The sequence below is a fragment of the Microcebus murinus genome, chromosome 2, assembly GCF_040939455.1.
Source record: "Microcebus murinus isolate Inina chromosome 2, M.murinus_Inina_mat1.0, whole genome shotgun sequence".
Classification (NCBI taxonomy): Eukaryota; Metazoa; Chordata; class Mammalia; order Primates; family Cheirogaleidae; genus Microcebus; species Microcebus murinus.
Genome location: NC_134105.1, coordinates 17133911 through 17150079, shown reverse-complemented (window position 1 = coordinate 17150079; position 16169 = coordinate 17133911). Strand labels below are relative to the sequence as shown.

General features: G+C 46.0%; 1 protein-coding gene across 3 annotated transcripts in view; it reads left to right on the top strand.

Annotated features, from left to right (window-relative positions):
- The first annotated feature begins 5897 nt into the window (after positions 1–5897).
- The window catches only part of LOC105863531 (RH-like protein), a 37169-nt gene continuing 26897 nt past the window's right edge, over positions 5898–16169 (top strand). For 2 of the 3 annotated variants that reach the window (XM_075995284.1, XM_012750735.3), the window contains exons 1-2: positions 5898–6112; positions 15434–15620. In XM_075995284.1, the coding sequence (XP_075851399.1) occupies positions 5965–6112; positions 15434–15620 (335 nt within the window). In that variant the 5' untranslated portion in view covers positions 5898–5964. The remainder of the gene's footprint in view (positions 6113–15433; positions 15621–16169) is intronic. The other variant, XM_012750734.3, reaches the window with a different exon arrangement.

The following is a 16169-nucleotide window of genomic DNA, read 5'->3' as shown; positions in this document are numbered from 1 at the left end:
GGGATTTTCCAGCTCGATGTCTGTTATTGATTTCTAATCTAATTCCATTGTTGTCTGAGAGCAGACATTGTATGATTTTTTTTCTTCTTTTAAATTTTTATTTAATTAGTTTTATTTGTATAAATGCATAGGTACAAGTGCAGTTTTGCTACATTGATACATTGCACTGTGGTGAAGTCAGAACCTCCAGTGCATCTGTCACTGGAGCAACGCACATTGTGCCCACCAAGTGCCCTCCCAGCACCTACCCCCCCACACCCCTCCAAGGCTCTACTGTCCATCAAGCCCTCTGTTTAGAAGCAAGTCATGCTAGTCCCATTTTACAGATGAGAAAACTCAACCCAAGGGCAGGCCAGGGTAGGACTGCCTTCTCCATCCTCTTCTCTTTCACTCCTCCAGACCCAGCCCTTTTTGTCCTGGGCCCACCCTAGTTCAAGCCCTTTGGGCTCTAGCCAAGTGCCAGCCTTCCCCTTCTGAGCCATGAAATGGCCCTTTGGGATTCTGAGAGCACAGAACTGGGCTGCGTGAGGCAGGCCTCCTGCCAGAGATCCCAGCACCACACATCTTCCCACCAATCAGGAAACAGAGGACAGCAGCAGTGGCTATTTGAAGGAAAATAATTTGATCGCATTAAAAAGACCAAGACCGTGACAGGGATTTAGGCCTGTTCCTACTCCTGGGACTTTCTGATGGGAGGATTTGCACTTAGGCTTCAGCTGAGCTCAGGACAGCCCTGGACGGGAAATCATGACACCTTGTTTCACAAAGAAGGAAATAGCATTCCCATCTTCAACAGGTTCAGTCCCTTCAAGCTTACCAGGCAGGGCAGGCTGGCCCAGCGGCCTTGAGCTTTGTTCCTGGCCTAGAGGAGTCATAGAAAAGTCCAGACCTTGGGATGGCCACCTCCTACACATGTGCCTGTGTCCCCCAGAGAACCATGTTAATGGAGGCTGTTCACTATAATGTTTAGAACAGGGACTTTTGGAAGAGGGCTAGTCAAACAAATAAATTATCACCCACCCTTACCATAGAAGTCAGTGTATCATGGAGAATGATTACACACAGCACTTTCTATTGCAGTCACTGCTCCAAGTACCCTATATATTGTTTTAATCCTCAATCCTATGAAGTAGAGATTATTACTGGAATCATATTACACATGAGGAAATTATGGCACAGTGGGGTGCCAAGTCACCTGCCTAAGGTCACATAGTAAGTGACAGAACTGGGATTCAAACCCAAGCAGTCTGCTGCCAGAGCCTGGGCTCCTAGCCAACATGCTACAGTGTTATAGAAAGATTTTTCTGGCTTGGAAACTGCTCATGATATTCATGAAAAAAGCAAGTTACCAAACGGTATGAGCTGTATAATCCCATTTTTGTAGGGAAAAAAAAAAAAAACAAGGTGTAAATCCATGTGAATAGAAAAACATTTGAAAGTATATACGCACAAAACGTAGTGGTGGTTTTTGGAGATGTTGAAATCATGGGTGCTTTATGTTAGCCTTCTGCATCTGTGTATTTTCAAAGTTTCTATAGTAAACATGCCAAGCTTTTGTGATAATAATAAATGCAAACATTGATGGAATGTTTTCTACACATCTGACACTTTATGCCCAACCTCATTTAATCTTCACAACAGCCCTATGAGATGGACATTCTGATTTTCTTCACTTTACAGATAAGGAAACAGGCGCAGAGAGACTGTCTTACCGAAGGACACATAGCTAATAAATTGCAGAGCCAGGATCGAACCCAGGTTGCCTGACCCCAGAGCTTATGTGTGTTAAATGAATGAATGATTGACTTAGCCACACTTTAGCTAGGCATGCCCAGAGCAAGATCACATCTTTGGTGTGGACGTGCTTCCAACTTCCTACCTCATTGGTTGGTCACTGCCCGTGTCTGAGCTTGACTCAGGTGAAGAGGATGTGACAAGTATTCTCATAGAGTCCTGTTTTTACAAAAAGGCATGATTACTCCTGAAAGCTGTGGGCTCTCCGCCTTGACTTCCCACACCTGGAGGAAGCCTGACTGCTTGGACCAGAATGCTGTGGTCATAGTACCACCTGCCCACCTTCATTTCTCTAACTCAGGTTGCCAGGCATGTTGACATATTTTCACATTTGTAATAACCCTATGAGGAAAACAGAGCACATCACCTTATTTGACTCATAAGGAAATTGAGACTGTGGGTGATTTAGTAACTTGGGAGGCAGAATTGCAAAGTAGTTGACAGCACAAGCCGTGATGTCAGGTAGATCTGGGTTGGGTCCCAGCTCTGCCATTTATTGGCTGTGTGACTTTGGCTACTCAACATCACCTCGCTGAGCAACAGCTTGCTCATCTGTAAAGCAGGTGTAATAATGCCTGTATTCACAGGGTTGAGGGGAAGATGAAATGCAATAATGTATGCAAAAGGGTTGGTCCAGTGTTCGGCATGCCAGAAATCATAGCTGCTAGTTCAACAAATATTTATTGAGCACCTACTATGGACCGAGCGCCTAGTGCTGAGGATACAACAGTGACCGAAGCAGTCAAAAGTCCCTATTCTCATCTTGCTGAGATTCTTATAGGGGAAGACAAACAATAAACAAATACACAAGTAAAAAAATACTGTGCCAGTATCTATTCTGTAGTAGTTAGTGCTATGAAGAAAACTGAAAGCTGGGGGCACAAGAAACACATGTTAAAGGGAGGGGAATGGGGGTTGATCCAGCCTTTTTAACTAGGGCAGTCAGGGAAAACTTCCCTGAAAAGGGGACAGTGGAGTAAAGATCTGGGGAGGTGAGGCAGGAGCAGCAGGTACAGATGCTCCTCAGCTTGGGATGGGGCTGCGTCCCGATAAACACATCATAAGTTGAAAATATCGTTAAGTCGAAAATGCACTTAATACCCCTACCCTACCAAGCATTGTGGGTTAGCCTAGCCTGCCTTAAATGTGCTCAGAACACTTATATTAGCCTATAATTGGGCAAAATCATGTAAAACAAAGCCTGTTTTATAATAAAGTGTTGAATATATCATGCAATTTATTGAATACTGTACTATATAGTGGAAAACAGAATGGTTGTGTAAGTACTTGAAGTATGGTTTCTACTGAAACTCTGTCACTTTGGCACCATTGTAAAGTGGAAAAATCATAAATCGACAATCCTAACTCTGGTAGGAGGAGTGTTTCAGGCAGAGAGAATAGCAGGTGCAGAGAGTGCTTCTTTCCCAACATTTTATTATGAAAATTTTCAAACATCTACAAAAAACAAGTTGGAAGAATTGTACAGTGAAAAGCCGTACACCTGCCAGCTACATTCAATATTTAACACTTTGCTGTATTCTGTTTTGGGCATATCTACCCAAGATCCCCTGTGCTTTTTGTGGAGACAGAATATCTATAACTGTAGTTGGAAAACAGGGGCCTTTTGCAAGAGTCAGAGGGGAAGAGCAAAAACTCCGCTTTTGACAGATCTGCTGGGAGAGGCCAACTGCGGGGACACCTCCAAAGCCTTTCTGTTTAGCGAGGAGCTTGGCCGTCTTGTCAAGCAGTCAGTCCCTGCTGCTTCCTCACTGGGGCAGAATCAGGACATGCAGGGGCTTGGGGTGCTGTGGAACCAGCTGCCACCCACACTGAGTTTGCCAGCTGGTACACACAACCTCCAGGCACAGGGGTTGGCATTGCCTGGAAGTCTTTAGGGTTCATCTTGCTGACATCACCGGTGCCCTTGGGCAGGTGGGTGCAGTTGGCTACCTGCTTTACAGAGCCAGTGCTGGGCTCTGGCCCGTGGGGTCACATCCATTCATCCCCCTGTACAGGGAGTTACTCTTTATGGAAACCAGTTTATAAGAACTACTGACTGCCGGAAAGAGCCCTGAAATCAGAACCAGAGGTGACCATGAGGGGAATGGAGACATCTGGCATCTGGAGGTCAGGGGACCCTCTCCCTGATTTGCTATTGGCAGAGGGTTTAGAATCCTACTTCCCTAGACTTTTAGAATTGGAAGGAAACTTAGAAGTAATCTGGGCTAGAGTTAAGTGGTAAAACACCCTGCTGAAGTCAGACTGTCTGGGTTTAAATCCCAGCTCCATTACTTACTAGCTCTGTGACTTGGGCAAGTCACTTAAACTTTCTGTGCCTTGGTTTACTAATTGATAATATAAGGCTAATACTACCCCCACACGGTGTCATTAACTAAGTACATACATGTAAAGTGCTTACTTAGTGCCTAGCAATAAGTGCTTGATATATGCTAGCTCTGAAAATGTATAAAGTAAAAGCAACAGATGTGTTAGTGGTTTGCAACCAACTTTGTTCTATGTCTGTGCTAACTTATTGTTATTATTTTATAAGAGTGGGAACATATTATACACACTGTTATGTAACTTGCCTTTTCACTAAATGGCATATACTCTGTGCAACTTTTGGTAAACTGTAAAAGCATTTTCCTCTGGTTTTTTCTGCATATGTCCAGAACCATCCTTTCAGTGGCAAGTTGCATGTCCTGTGGTTTACTTGACAAATCCCCTGCTATTGGACATTTAGGTTACTCTCAATTTTTTTCCTTCTGTAAATAAAACTGCACTGAGCAAGGAGTGACTGGTGCCAACTGACTGTCTGACATTGGGTATGACGTTAGCCATGACCTCTCTGGGTCTTGTTTTCTTCATCTAAAATCAAAATGACAAGATTCTACTGGGTGATTTAAATCTCCTGTGATCCACATGTGAATTGTTTCTAAGACATCTCTAACAAGTAACCATTAGCTTCCGCTCGCATTACTCTAGTGACAGGGTGCTCACCACCTCACAGTATTTCACTGGACAGCTGTAATGGTCAATAAAATATCCACTTTCTGTCTCCCTGCAATTCCTAGCCTGGCTCTATTCTTTGGGGCCTCACACATTCAGTTTACACTCAGTGGCCAATGGTTGGGGCCAGTATAGAAGATAAGGGAACTTCAATTCCTTCCTTACTTCTTTCCTTCTGCTTTTGTCCCTTCCTTCCTTCCTCCCTCCCTTCCTTGACACTTATGTCCCAGACCTTCTTCTAGGCACATGGATTGGGGCCACAGGGAAAGTTGGCTGCAGGGTCAGAAGTAGATCCCAGACCCTAAATCCCATGCCAGGGGACAGTCCCCCACTGTGGGATGGGGATGCTGAGGCTGGTGGCCTTCCTCAGATGCACTGCAGTGCTCATGCTCCGGGCAGAGTCCTGGGCTGCTGTGTGAGGAGGTGACCAGAGGCAGGAGCAACTGCAGCCTGGGGCTGGATCGGGGCCCCTCCAGGTTCTTACTAGAGCCAAATCCAAGCCTTCTTTCTCTTCCCCCATCTTCCCCCACCTACCCTTAAAATGCTTAGAAATAAGTAGGTTTAAGTACAAATTCAGATATAAGTAATTTCGACTGTATAACTCTGAGGAGTCCGTTCTGTGTGGGTCCTGTCTGTATCCTCCCCAGGATATCCTTCTTTGTTTTCCTTTCCTTCCTTCCTTCATTCTCATTCAGTACATTGTTAAGAGCTCACTGGGTGCCCTCTCTGTCACATGGTAAAGTTTTACAAAGAAAGCCTTCTCTGAGCCCCAGTTTCCCCATTCATAGAGTGTTGATCCATTCCCTGCTTTTCTTACAAGGATATGGGGAAGATGAGCTGAAGGAATGAGTAAAGAAGGATTGTGTGTGGGTGTCGAGGGAATAGAATACCCTTTTTAATACTGAGCACAATAGAAACTTGTAGCACAAACGCAGCAACTGCTTGTTGAATGAATGAATGAATGTTGGAATATGTGCATGTCTTGCCCCTCCCCATCCTACTCCCCCTGTTCCCTAACTGCACAGATAGGCCAGCAGGGCCAGCCCTGCGGTCTGAGATAAGGCCTCTGGCAGGCGTTTCCCCTATCGCTCCCTTGGGTAGGTGTCGGGAGAGGGGTGAGGCCTGGTGTTAGTAGAACCCCTGCACTGAGGCAGCCACAGGATGGGCTCCAAGTACCCACCGTCTCTCCGGGTCTGCCTGCCCTGGTGGGCCTTAGCGCTGGAGGCAGCTTTCATTCTCGTCTTCTTTTTTTACACCTCCTATGACACGTCCTCGAAGAATCAGAAGACACTCATGGAGACCTATCGAGGTGAGAGTACTGGAAAAGTGGTCACAAAGGCAACTAGCAGGGCCAGGGCTGGGGGAGGACTGTGGCTCTCCAAGGGCACAGATGTTCCTTTCCACAAAATCCCCAAGCAAAGGGATTCCCCGATCTTCTTCCACAGATCGCGCCAAGACCCAGCCAACAATGCAGGCTCTCCTTTAGGAGCAGCCTGGGCATCACCTCTTCCATGAAGCCTTCCTTGATTTGTCAAAGCAGAGTTAGAGGCATCCTTTTCAGCATTCCCTGAATTCCCTATTCCAAATGGTCTTCATAGTTCTTTGTCTCTCTGCTTCCTCTACTTTTCCCTCTTTAGTGGCAAGGAGTTTCATGTGTTGGGTTTTTGTCTTTTATTTCCTTTTTTGGGGGTCTTTCTTGCTCATTTCTATCCCACCTTTTTTTTTTTTGGAAACTTTAGCCTGTTGCTTCCCTCCCCCAAGCCCACACCCCAGCCTTCTCACTTAGGGCTGGGCGGTCTGCGTGCTGTCTGTAACTCCAGAGCCAGAAGGCACAGCCGCAAGGGAGGGGAGGATGGTGGGTATTTTATATTCAGCTAAAAATATTCCCAGACTGTGATGAGACAACTGTAAACAAGACAGATGTCCACCGTGGTGTGACTTTGCTTTTTTTAAAAAAAATTAAGATGAATTTCAAGCATCTCTGTGGGCTGATACATTGTTTATGATAATGGATGGGCCTCCTTGAGGGAGGTCCCTGAGACAGAGTTGAAGCTTGAGCCTGGTGAGGGCTTGCTTGTTCCTAGGTGACATTAACTGACGAGTTAGCTGGAAGCAAAGGGAAGGCATCCTGGGGCCGTGGCAGTGGCAAGTAGGACAGATGACTCGGGAGGGAAGTGGCCACACCACTTAAGGGGCTGGCCCAGAGACGGGCTTTCAGCACCAGACAAGTGAGATTTTAGTTCAGTTCAATTTACTTTAATTCTTTTCAATCCAATCCAATTCATTCATTCATTCAATCATTTATTATATCCAATGTTGGATCCAGACACGTGATGATTAGAGCTGCTATTTATTATCCACTTACTATGTACCAGGCACGATCCTAAATGCCTTACAACAGCGCTATGAGGTGGGTACTATTATAATGTCTGTTTTTCATATGAGGAAACTAGGCACAGGGACATTGAATGATTTGTCCAACGTCTCTTGGCCAGCAAAAGCACTGCAGACGTAAACTTAGGCATCCTACTTATAGTTTCCACGTGCTTAGCCATTCTGCATCATGGCCCCCTTTCACAATGGAGTTGAGTCATTCATCTTATAACTAGTGGCTGTAGGAGCTGCTGTGCATAGTGTAAGTTGGCTCCAGCGTCTGTGTTCTTCACCCTTGCACTGTGCTGCTACCATAGGTATGAAATGTCCCTGGAGAGCCCTCGCCCCAGGCAGGGGAGACGATGGTGTCGGGGAAGGGTTCTGGAGGGAGGTGACTGCCAAATCAGGTTTTGGGGGCTCAGTAGGAGTTACCAGTGGGAAGGAAGATGGCCGTCCAGAGTGGGAGCCACTGTGGGAGCATGCACTGGAGTAACGATGTTCACTGAGGCTGAACGTTGCTCTGTTCCTGGAGGCTGAAGAGGGAGGCAGGGTGTGGTGGACCTGCTGGTTGAGTAAGGAGTTTGGCCTTCATTCTGCTGACTTGAGGGGAAGAGGGAGTGTGACAAGTTTGGGTTTGGGTTATGGGGAAAGCCGTGCCAGGGCTGGTCAAGGGGATGGCGGAAAGGAGCATGACTTGAGGAATGAGACCAGTGTGGAGGTTGTAGTGTAGTATTGACCTCTGGCTTCAAATTTCTGATTGTGCACGCACCATTTTTTGAACATGCACCCCATTTATACACTGAAGTACTACTGCATTAATATATTTTGTACATTATCATACATACACAAAATTCAAAAGAGACTAAAATGAATTGTATAATATTTTCAAGTCACTAATCATAATGGTGTCAATCTCCAGGCAAAGTCCACTGTTACCATTGACAATAGTAGACACAAATCTACTCCTCAGAGTGTTCTTGATAATTTCATGTTGTCTTGGGTGACTTGTCAAATCTGATTAGATTGGCTTTTTTTTATCCTCGAATGTGATTTACAAAGAACTTGCACAAGGAGAAGTATCACTCTGCTCTTTCTTTTTTTTTTTTTTTTTTTGAGACAGAGTCTCGCTTTGTTGTCCAGGCTAGAGTGAGTGCCGTGGCGTCAGCCTGGCTCACAGCAACCTCACACTCCTGGGCTCCAGCGATCCTTCTGCCTCAGCCTCCCGAGTAGCTGGGACTACAGGCATGCGCCACCATGCCCGGCTAATTTTTTATATACATATCAGTTGGCCAATTAATTTCTTTCTATTTAAAGTAGAGATGGGGTCTCGCTCTTGCTCAGGCTGGTTTTGAACTCCTGACCTTGAGCAATCCGCCCACCTTGGCCTCCCAGAGAGCTAGGATTACAGGTGTGAGCCACCACGCCCGGCCTGCTCTTTCCTTTTTTTTCTCTTGGCTGCCATTATTGTTTTGCCTCCAATCTGTGCTTTTTTGCAAGAGTCTTTTAAGCCATTTCGTGAAGGTTAGTTGAGTTAAACCTAGGTAATGTAATCTGTCAATACTCTTAATCTAATCCAGTCCATGCAAACTTGAATTGATTATTCAAACCTGCCAATTCTAAAAAGACATTTTTGAGACAATCAGGAAATCTCTGAATATAACATGAATATCATATGATATACAGAAATTATTAATTTTGTTAGATGTGATAAAAGCTGATAGTTTTTTTTAAGACCCTATCTTTTAGAGAAGCATATTGAAATGGTATGATATCCAGTTTGCTTTATGCCAGAAAACAAAAAGAGAAAAAGTGGAGAAGGATAATGAAAACAAGACTAGATTCATGTGAAAATTATCAAAACTTGGAGATGGGTACGCGTGGGGTCACTTTGCTGTTCTTTCTGCTTTTGTCGATGCTTAAAATTTTGTATAACAGTTAAAATTTTTAAAAAACCCTGTTATTAGTTGCAACATGACAAATATAGAGAAACACATATCAAATCCTTCCCAATTGCCCAGTATTTCCTAAGGATGCTATCTTAGTTTATTTTGTGTTGCTATAATTTAATATTTGAGGCTGGATAATTTATAATGAAAAAAAAGTTTTATTTGACTCCCATTTCTACTGGCTTGAAGATTGGGCATCTGGTGAGGACTTCAGGCTGCTGCCACTCATGGTGGAATGCAAAGGGGAGCCAGAGTGTGCAGAGATCACATGGCGAGAGAGGAAGCAAGAAAGGGAAAGAGGAGGTGCCAGGCTCTTTTTAATAACCAGCTCTTTCAGGAACTAATAGAGTGGGGAACTCACTCACCATCCCCCACCAGGAAGAGCATTAAGCTATTCATGTGGGATCTGATCCCCAGGACCCCAACACCTCCTATTAATCCTCTCCTCCTACATTGGGGATCAAATTTTAATGTGAGATTTGGAGGGGCCAAACATCCAAACTACAAGAGACACCTTTCAAAGGAAGGAGACTTGAGGCTATCTGATATCCTGAGCAAGTGAGGGTTAATCTGAATATTAAATATTGGCAGAGTTGCAAACTTCAACGAGTTCCTTTGGAGGTAAAATAGCCTAGATCAGTGATTCTCAAAGTGTGGTCCCCAGGACAGCTGATTCAGCACCTTCTGGGAATGTATTAAAATGCATATTCTCAGGTCCCAGCCTAGACATAGTGACCAGAAACTCTGGGGGTGGGGCCCAGCAATCTGTGTTTTTTGTTGTTTTTTTTTTTTTTTGAGACAGAGTCTCACTTTGTTGCCCAGGCTAGAGTGAGTGCCATGGCATCAGCCTAGCTCACAGCAACCTCAAACTCCTGGGCTCAAGTGATCCTTCTGCCTCAGCCTCCCAAGAAGCTGGGACTACAGGCATGTGCCACCATGCCTGGCTCATTTCTTCTATATATATATTAGTTTGCCAATTAATTTATTTCTAGTTTTAATAGAGACGAGGGTCTCGCTCTTGCTCAGGCTGGTTTTGAACTCCTGACCTTGAGCAATCCTCCTGCCTCAGCCTCCCAGGGTGCTAGAGATTACAGGCTTAGCCACACGCCCAGCCTAACAAACTGTGTTTTAAAAAGCCCTCTAGGTGATTTCAATGCAAATGAAAGTTTGAGAACCCCTGGTGCTAGACTGATTCAAATCTTGCCTCAGCATCTTATTAGCTGTGAGACCTTGGGAAATTATACCACCTCTATTAGTTGGTGATAGAACTTTTTCATTAAGTTACTAAAAGGATTAAAAAATTAACACACATAAAGACTGATGAAAAAAGTGTTAGCTTTTATTATTAGTAAACTTTTTTATTTTTTAGATTAAAAATAAATAAAACTAGAAGTGCTAACATTTTCTTCCAGCCACCCCTGCTGATTGTCTTGGGTGTCATCTGAGGCATGTATTCCTTGCTCTAATGAACACTAGTCTGGATGATCTATGATGAAGCCAAATGGGCCAGAGCAGTGGAGAGGAAGCAAGGAGTTGGATTCCAGAGATATTTAGCTGCACTTGGTGCAAAGAGGGAGGAGCAGAGGATGGCTGCAGATGTATGATGTGGCATGTAGAGGCACCAGGTCCAGAGATGAGAGGCACAAGGGTAGGAACAGGTTGTGGGGTAAGTGAACAATGATATGTTCATTCTGGACTTAGAGTTGAGCAGCCTGAGAGATATTTTGCTTAGGGGAAGCAGAGTGCATCAGTTATCTATTGCTGCATAACAATCACCCCAAACTTAGTAGCTTAAAATAGCAACCTTTTTATTTACTCATGATCATGATTCTATGGTTCATTCAGCAATTGGGCTGGGCTCAGCTAGGCAGTTCTTCTGTTGGTTTCACCTAGGGTTACTCATCTATAGCCTGGAGGTTTGATTGGGGCAGGATGGCTTCAGGTGGCCTCATTCACATGTTGGGCAGTTGGTAGTTCATTAGGGGCCATTACTGTAACAATCTACTGCCACAAAGAGGTAAACTAGGGCTGCCAAATTGGGGGACCATCCTGGGCCTTGTGCTGTGGATACCACTCAGTGGCCCTCCACCAGCCACATATTCTTCAGAGGCAGGGAGAAGGGCTCCTAGAAGACAAGAGGGATGTTCCCAGTGACATGTAAATACCCCAAACGCTGGCACCTTCCGCATCTCAGCCCTGGGCTTCCCCTTTGGGAAAATCTTTTTTAATTTTCCCAGGCTGCTGTGGGGATGAGAGTGGGTGGGACTAGAGGCTGTGAGGGAGGAGGTGGCAGCATGGGGCTCCATGGATGGCACCAAGGTCTTCCCAGTCAGCAGTGGGGAGCACGGTGTGGAGGTCAAGCCTGGAGCCTGGGGGACAAAAGCTGGGTCTGGCATCAGAGATGTTAGTGCTGAAGTTTCTGCAGGCCAGAGGGAGGGGCAAGAGTGGAGGCAGCACAGATCCAGAATCACAGGAGCACCAGGCTGGAGGAGGCAGCTGCCCATGGAGATGGACTCAAAAGGCCAAACTGCTATTATCTAAACGAACTCTTTGCAAGTGGACTCTTTGCAACGGGCCTGAAGACGGAACATTTTTGCCTAAAGTCAAACAGCTAATAAGTGGCAGTCATGGGGTGATAGCTACCATCACTCACTATGCACCCAGTGCTGGGCAAAGTTATTTGCATGAGCCAACAAGCTCAACGCCCACAGCAATCACTGAGCAGGTGCCCTTGTTTCATGTCCATTTTAGAGATGAGGAAGCTGGGACACAGAGGTGAAGCGAGGCTCTGAATCCTGCCCACCTGATTCAGAGCCCCACACTCTTCACCATTACACTGCATGTGCTACATGGAGAGGCAGGATGGTACAGTGGTTAAACCCAGATAGTTGGGCTTCAAATCCTGTCCCCATTTACTAGCCAGGTGACTTGGGCCAGTTATATTAATAGCACCTCTCTGTGGCTACCTTTCCTCATCCCTACGATGGGGACAATCAATAGTACCTACTGCACGAGGTCGCTGTGGGCTGTAAGGCACTTGAAACAGTGCCCGGTATGTGGAGGGCACCCTCTAGGTGCCTGCCATTACAGTGATGGTAATTATTGCCTCATCTCTCCAGCTGGACTCCCAGGTTAGACTTTCTTTCTCCAAGTCATGGGGCTTTCATAAGCTTTTCCTGAAGGTCTGCTTTAGGCTGTAAAATTCCCTTCCTGGCCCAGTCAGTGGGGGCCCCTGTAGCACCTCCTTATCACCCCTGAACACCTTAGCGCCCATCAGCTTATCCAACCCGTGGCTGATGGGGGTGTGGACCAGGCTCTGAGAGGTGAAGACTGCCACAGTGGGGCTGCTCTGAGCAGGGACCCAGCCCTGGGGCAGGGCCCAGGTAGTGAGATGCAAGAGGAGTAGATATGAGCCCAGAGCCCCAGGAGGCCGGGAAAGAAAGTGTAAGGAGGCAGGAGCTTGGGGAGAGGAGGCCTGAAACCAAATGTTATTTCCTGACCGGTCTGGGGCGCACAGGCTCTGTCAACAGCTCTTGGAAACAGCTGCCCTAATTCCATCTTGTTGGCTGAAACACAATTCCTTCCTTAGGGATGGCATGTGGCCTTGGGGAACAAGGCCCTCAGCTCTTATGCCCAGAATTGGGGCAGCAGGGGTGTCTGATAAAGTCCCCCACCCAGGATCCTCTGACTTTCTAATTTTAGGGACCTACCTCTGCCCTTAACCTAGTGACTCTCCTCTCCCCACTCTCCTGCCGGCCCCCTCCTTGGAATATTCCAGAGCTGTCAGGGACTTAGAGAGTATCTAGTCCAACTCCTATGTGTTACAGATAGGGAAATTGAGGCCCAAAGAGGGCAAGAGACTTGCCTAAAGTCCTTTAGCAAGGTGAGGAGAAAAAGAACTAGGGACAGCCTAGCAGGTGGAAGGGCACTGCTCCAGGAGTTCAGAGCTGAGCTCTGCTGCTGGTGTGCTGTGTGGCCTTGAGAAAGTCCCAGGCTCTCTCTGGTCCCCTTCTATAAAATGGGAGGGAAATGGAGGGATCTCTCTACTCATGGAATCTTCACTAAGTCTGGACCCGGTGCGTATAGCGTTGCTGCAAAATGGCAGATGCATTTTTGTTTAACAGTGTTTAATAAAAGGTTGAATTTGAATATCTCCAGTGGGCCATGCAGCCTCCAATTGGCCACAGGCCTCACTGCTCCCAAATGTGCACCTTCATACACAAATTTCCTCCTTGGCTCCTGAAGGAATTTGAATGATCCCAAGGAGGAACCCCCGTACAAAATGTGCCCTCACCACCCCACCCCACCCCCACTCCTAAGAAGATTCCAGCAGGAGACGAAAGCATTCCCTGCACCTCCCTCCCCCCATGTCAGAGGAGGTGCAGAGAGTTGAATCCTCCCTAATGCCCACTTCTCTCCCACTCCCCAAATGCCCAAGTCATATTGAGGTCCTTGGGGGCCTCCTGTATCCTGATGTTGTCAGATTGATTTGGGAATATCCATACCCACCCAAGTCCTATGTGCCAGACCCTAGGTATGCGTATTTTTCAGTGGAAGTGAATTTAAATGGACTCTGTAAATCCGAGGGGCTTTCTGAGTCTTCAGAGAGTTCTGATAATCAGAGCTTCCTCATTGTTATCCAAATCAGGGCTGGAGACCAGTGGCAGGTGAGTCCTTATTGCTGTGATTATCATAATGATGATGAATTGCCACCGTTTGTTGAATGTTCTCCGTGTGCCAGGTACTGTAGCAAACATTGAACAAAACATTATTTGCTTCAGATTTCCTGGCTCCCTCTGAGCTAGGTATAATTGCTCATGAGGAAAGTAAGCAGTGTACAAAGCCACAGGGCCATGCGGTTGAAGCATATAAATTATCATTTTTATAAGGTCAACATAGTCAACTCTTGGCGATCTAATAAGGTTTAACCTAATAGCACATGATAAAGCTGGGATCAGACGGAGCTGTCTGAACTCGAAGCCCATGCTTTTTTCCCTTTTTTAAAAAATTGTTTATTGTCTACACACTGATTGCAGGAAATTTAAACAATAAAAATAAGAGAAAGTAAAAATCTCCCAAACTCAGACATAATATCTATGGGGACAAAAAAAAAAGATCTTTATAGATCTCTCTCCAGGCATTTACACCTGTGTACAAATAGTTGGTGTTTATTGAGAAAATAGCCTTTACTATTCTGAGCAATCACTTGCATTATACCATTTGATCCTGGCAACCTGATGGAAGAGGTTTGATTATTTCTCCCATGTAACAGATGAGGACATGAAGAAGGCAGATAGTCAAAGGCCCAGAGTCCAACAGACTGCTGAGATTTAAATATTGGCTCTACCACCTGGGAAGTTACTTAAGGCCTCTGTGCCTTGGTTTTCATATCTGTCAAATGGTGATTCTGACAGTACCCACCTCAAAGGACGGTTGAGAGAACGAAACAAGATAATCTATGTAAAGTGATTAAAACAGGGTTGGCACATGGCAAACAGTAAGTGTAGGCTGGTATTAAAACTCAGAGACGTCAAATAACTAGATCAAGACAACACAGCTAGAAAGTGCCAGAGCCCTGAGTTGAACCCAGGTTTGTCTATTTCTGGAGACCAAGCTGTTAACCATTTTTCAAAATTGGAATTAAAGTGCTCACCTTTCCCCTTTGCTGGACCTCTCCCTGCCGTCGCTTGCGTCTCTCCCGCTCGCCTGACACAGCAGCCCCTGCTCAGGATCTGAGGCCAGGAAAGGTGAGGGCCGCTTGGTGTTTTCTGCTAGCCCACCGCAGGTGGCAAAGGGAGAGAGAGGTTTTCTGCAAAGATAATTTGGTTCTCACCAACAGAAGCACTGGGCCTGCCCCTGCCCCCTCTTTCCTGTGCGACCTGCGCCAAGTCACTCAGCTGCTGTGGCCTTATTTTGCCACGTGCCTGACCAGGGGGTTGGACCTGATCCTAATAACAGCAGCAATTACCTTATACACTGAGTGTCAACTACGTGCCAAGCACAGGTCGTGATGCTCTGCACGTGTTCATATCATTATGTTTAATAATAGCAATAATTGCTACATTTTCTGAGCACTCACCAGGGGCCAGGCCCTGCCTTAAGCGCTTAAGCAGCCTTAGCTCCTCTAATCCTTACCTCGGCATTATCCTCCTTATTTAGATGAGAAAATGGAGGCTCAAAGAGGAGAAGTAACTTGCCCAAGCACTTGTAAATGATCACAAATGTTCGTGTCAGCTGCCATCTGTAGAACTCACCACCCTCCGCCTTGTCTGCTTCCCCCTTTTCCTTCTCGCCCTCTCCTCCCTGGGCAGGCTTCCAGGACGTCACCGTCATGGCGGCCCTTGGCATGAGCTTCCTGGCCTCATCTTTGCGGAGATACAGCTGGAGCGGTGTGGCCTTCAGCCTCTTCCTGCTGGTGCTCGGGGTGCAGTGGGCACTTCTGGTGGATGGCTTCCTGGAAAACGTCTCCACTGGGAAGGTGGTCATCACACTCCTCAGGTACCGGGATGCTGGCTGGATTGCTTTTGGGTCCTTGAGGGCATGGAGCTCGAGGGCACAGGTCTAGAAGATCTGGGATAGCCCCTTCTCTCTCTAGCACCAATCCCATGCAATATTTAGGACATCCTTACACTAAAAGATTATTCATTATTTACCTAAAACTCAAATTTCACTGGGCATCTTGTACTTTATCAGTCAGTCCTACTCTGTGATATCACAAGGGATCCAAGTCTCCCTGCATGTTTTTAAAATTATCAATTATGATTTTGTAAAGTTACAATATGCGTTCATAGAAAAATTAAGAAAAAGAGATTAGACAAAAAGAAATAAAAATGTCACACCCAGAGAGACAGCCACTTGAAAAGGAAGGACTCTTAGTCCACAATGCTGGTGGTAAAGAAATAGCCAGGCCTTTGCTTTCCTTAGATCACCTGTGATCTGTGTGGATGCATTCACATGAGAGGCTAAGAATCAGCAAAACTAACCCACAGCGCCAGAAGCCAGAGTAGCGGTTACTTGGGCAAGGAGGTGGATCTTGATTAGGAAGGG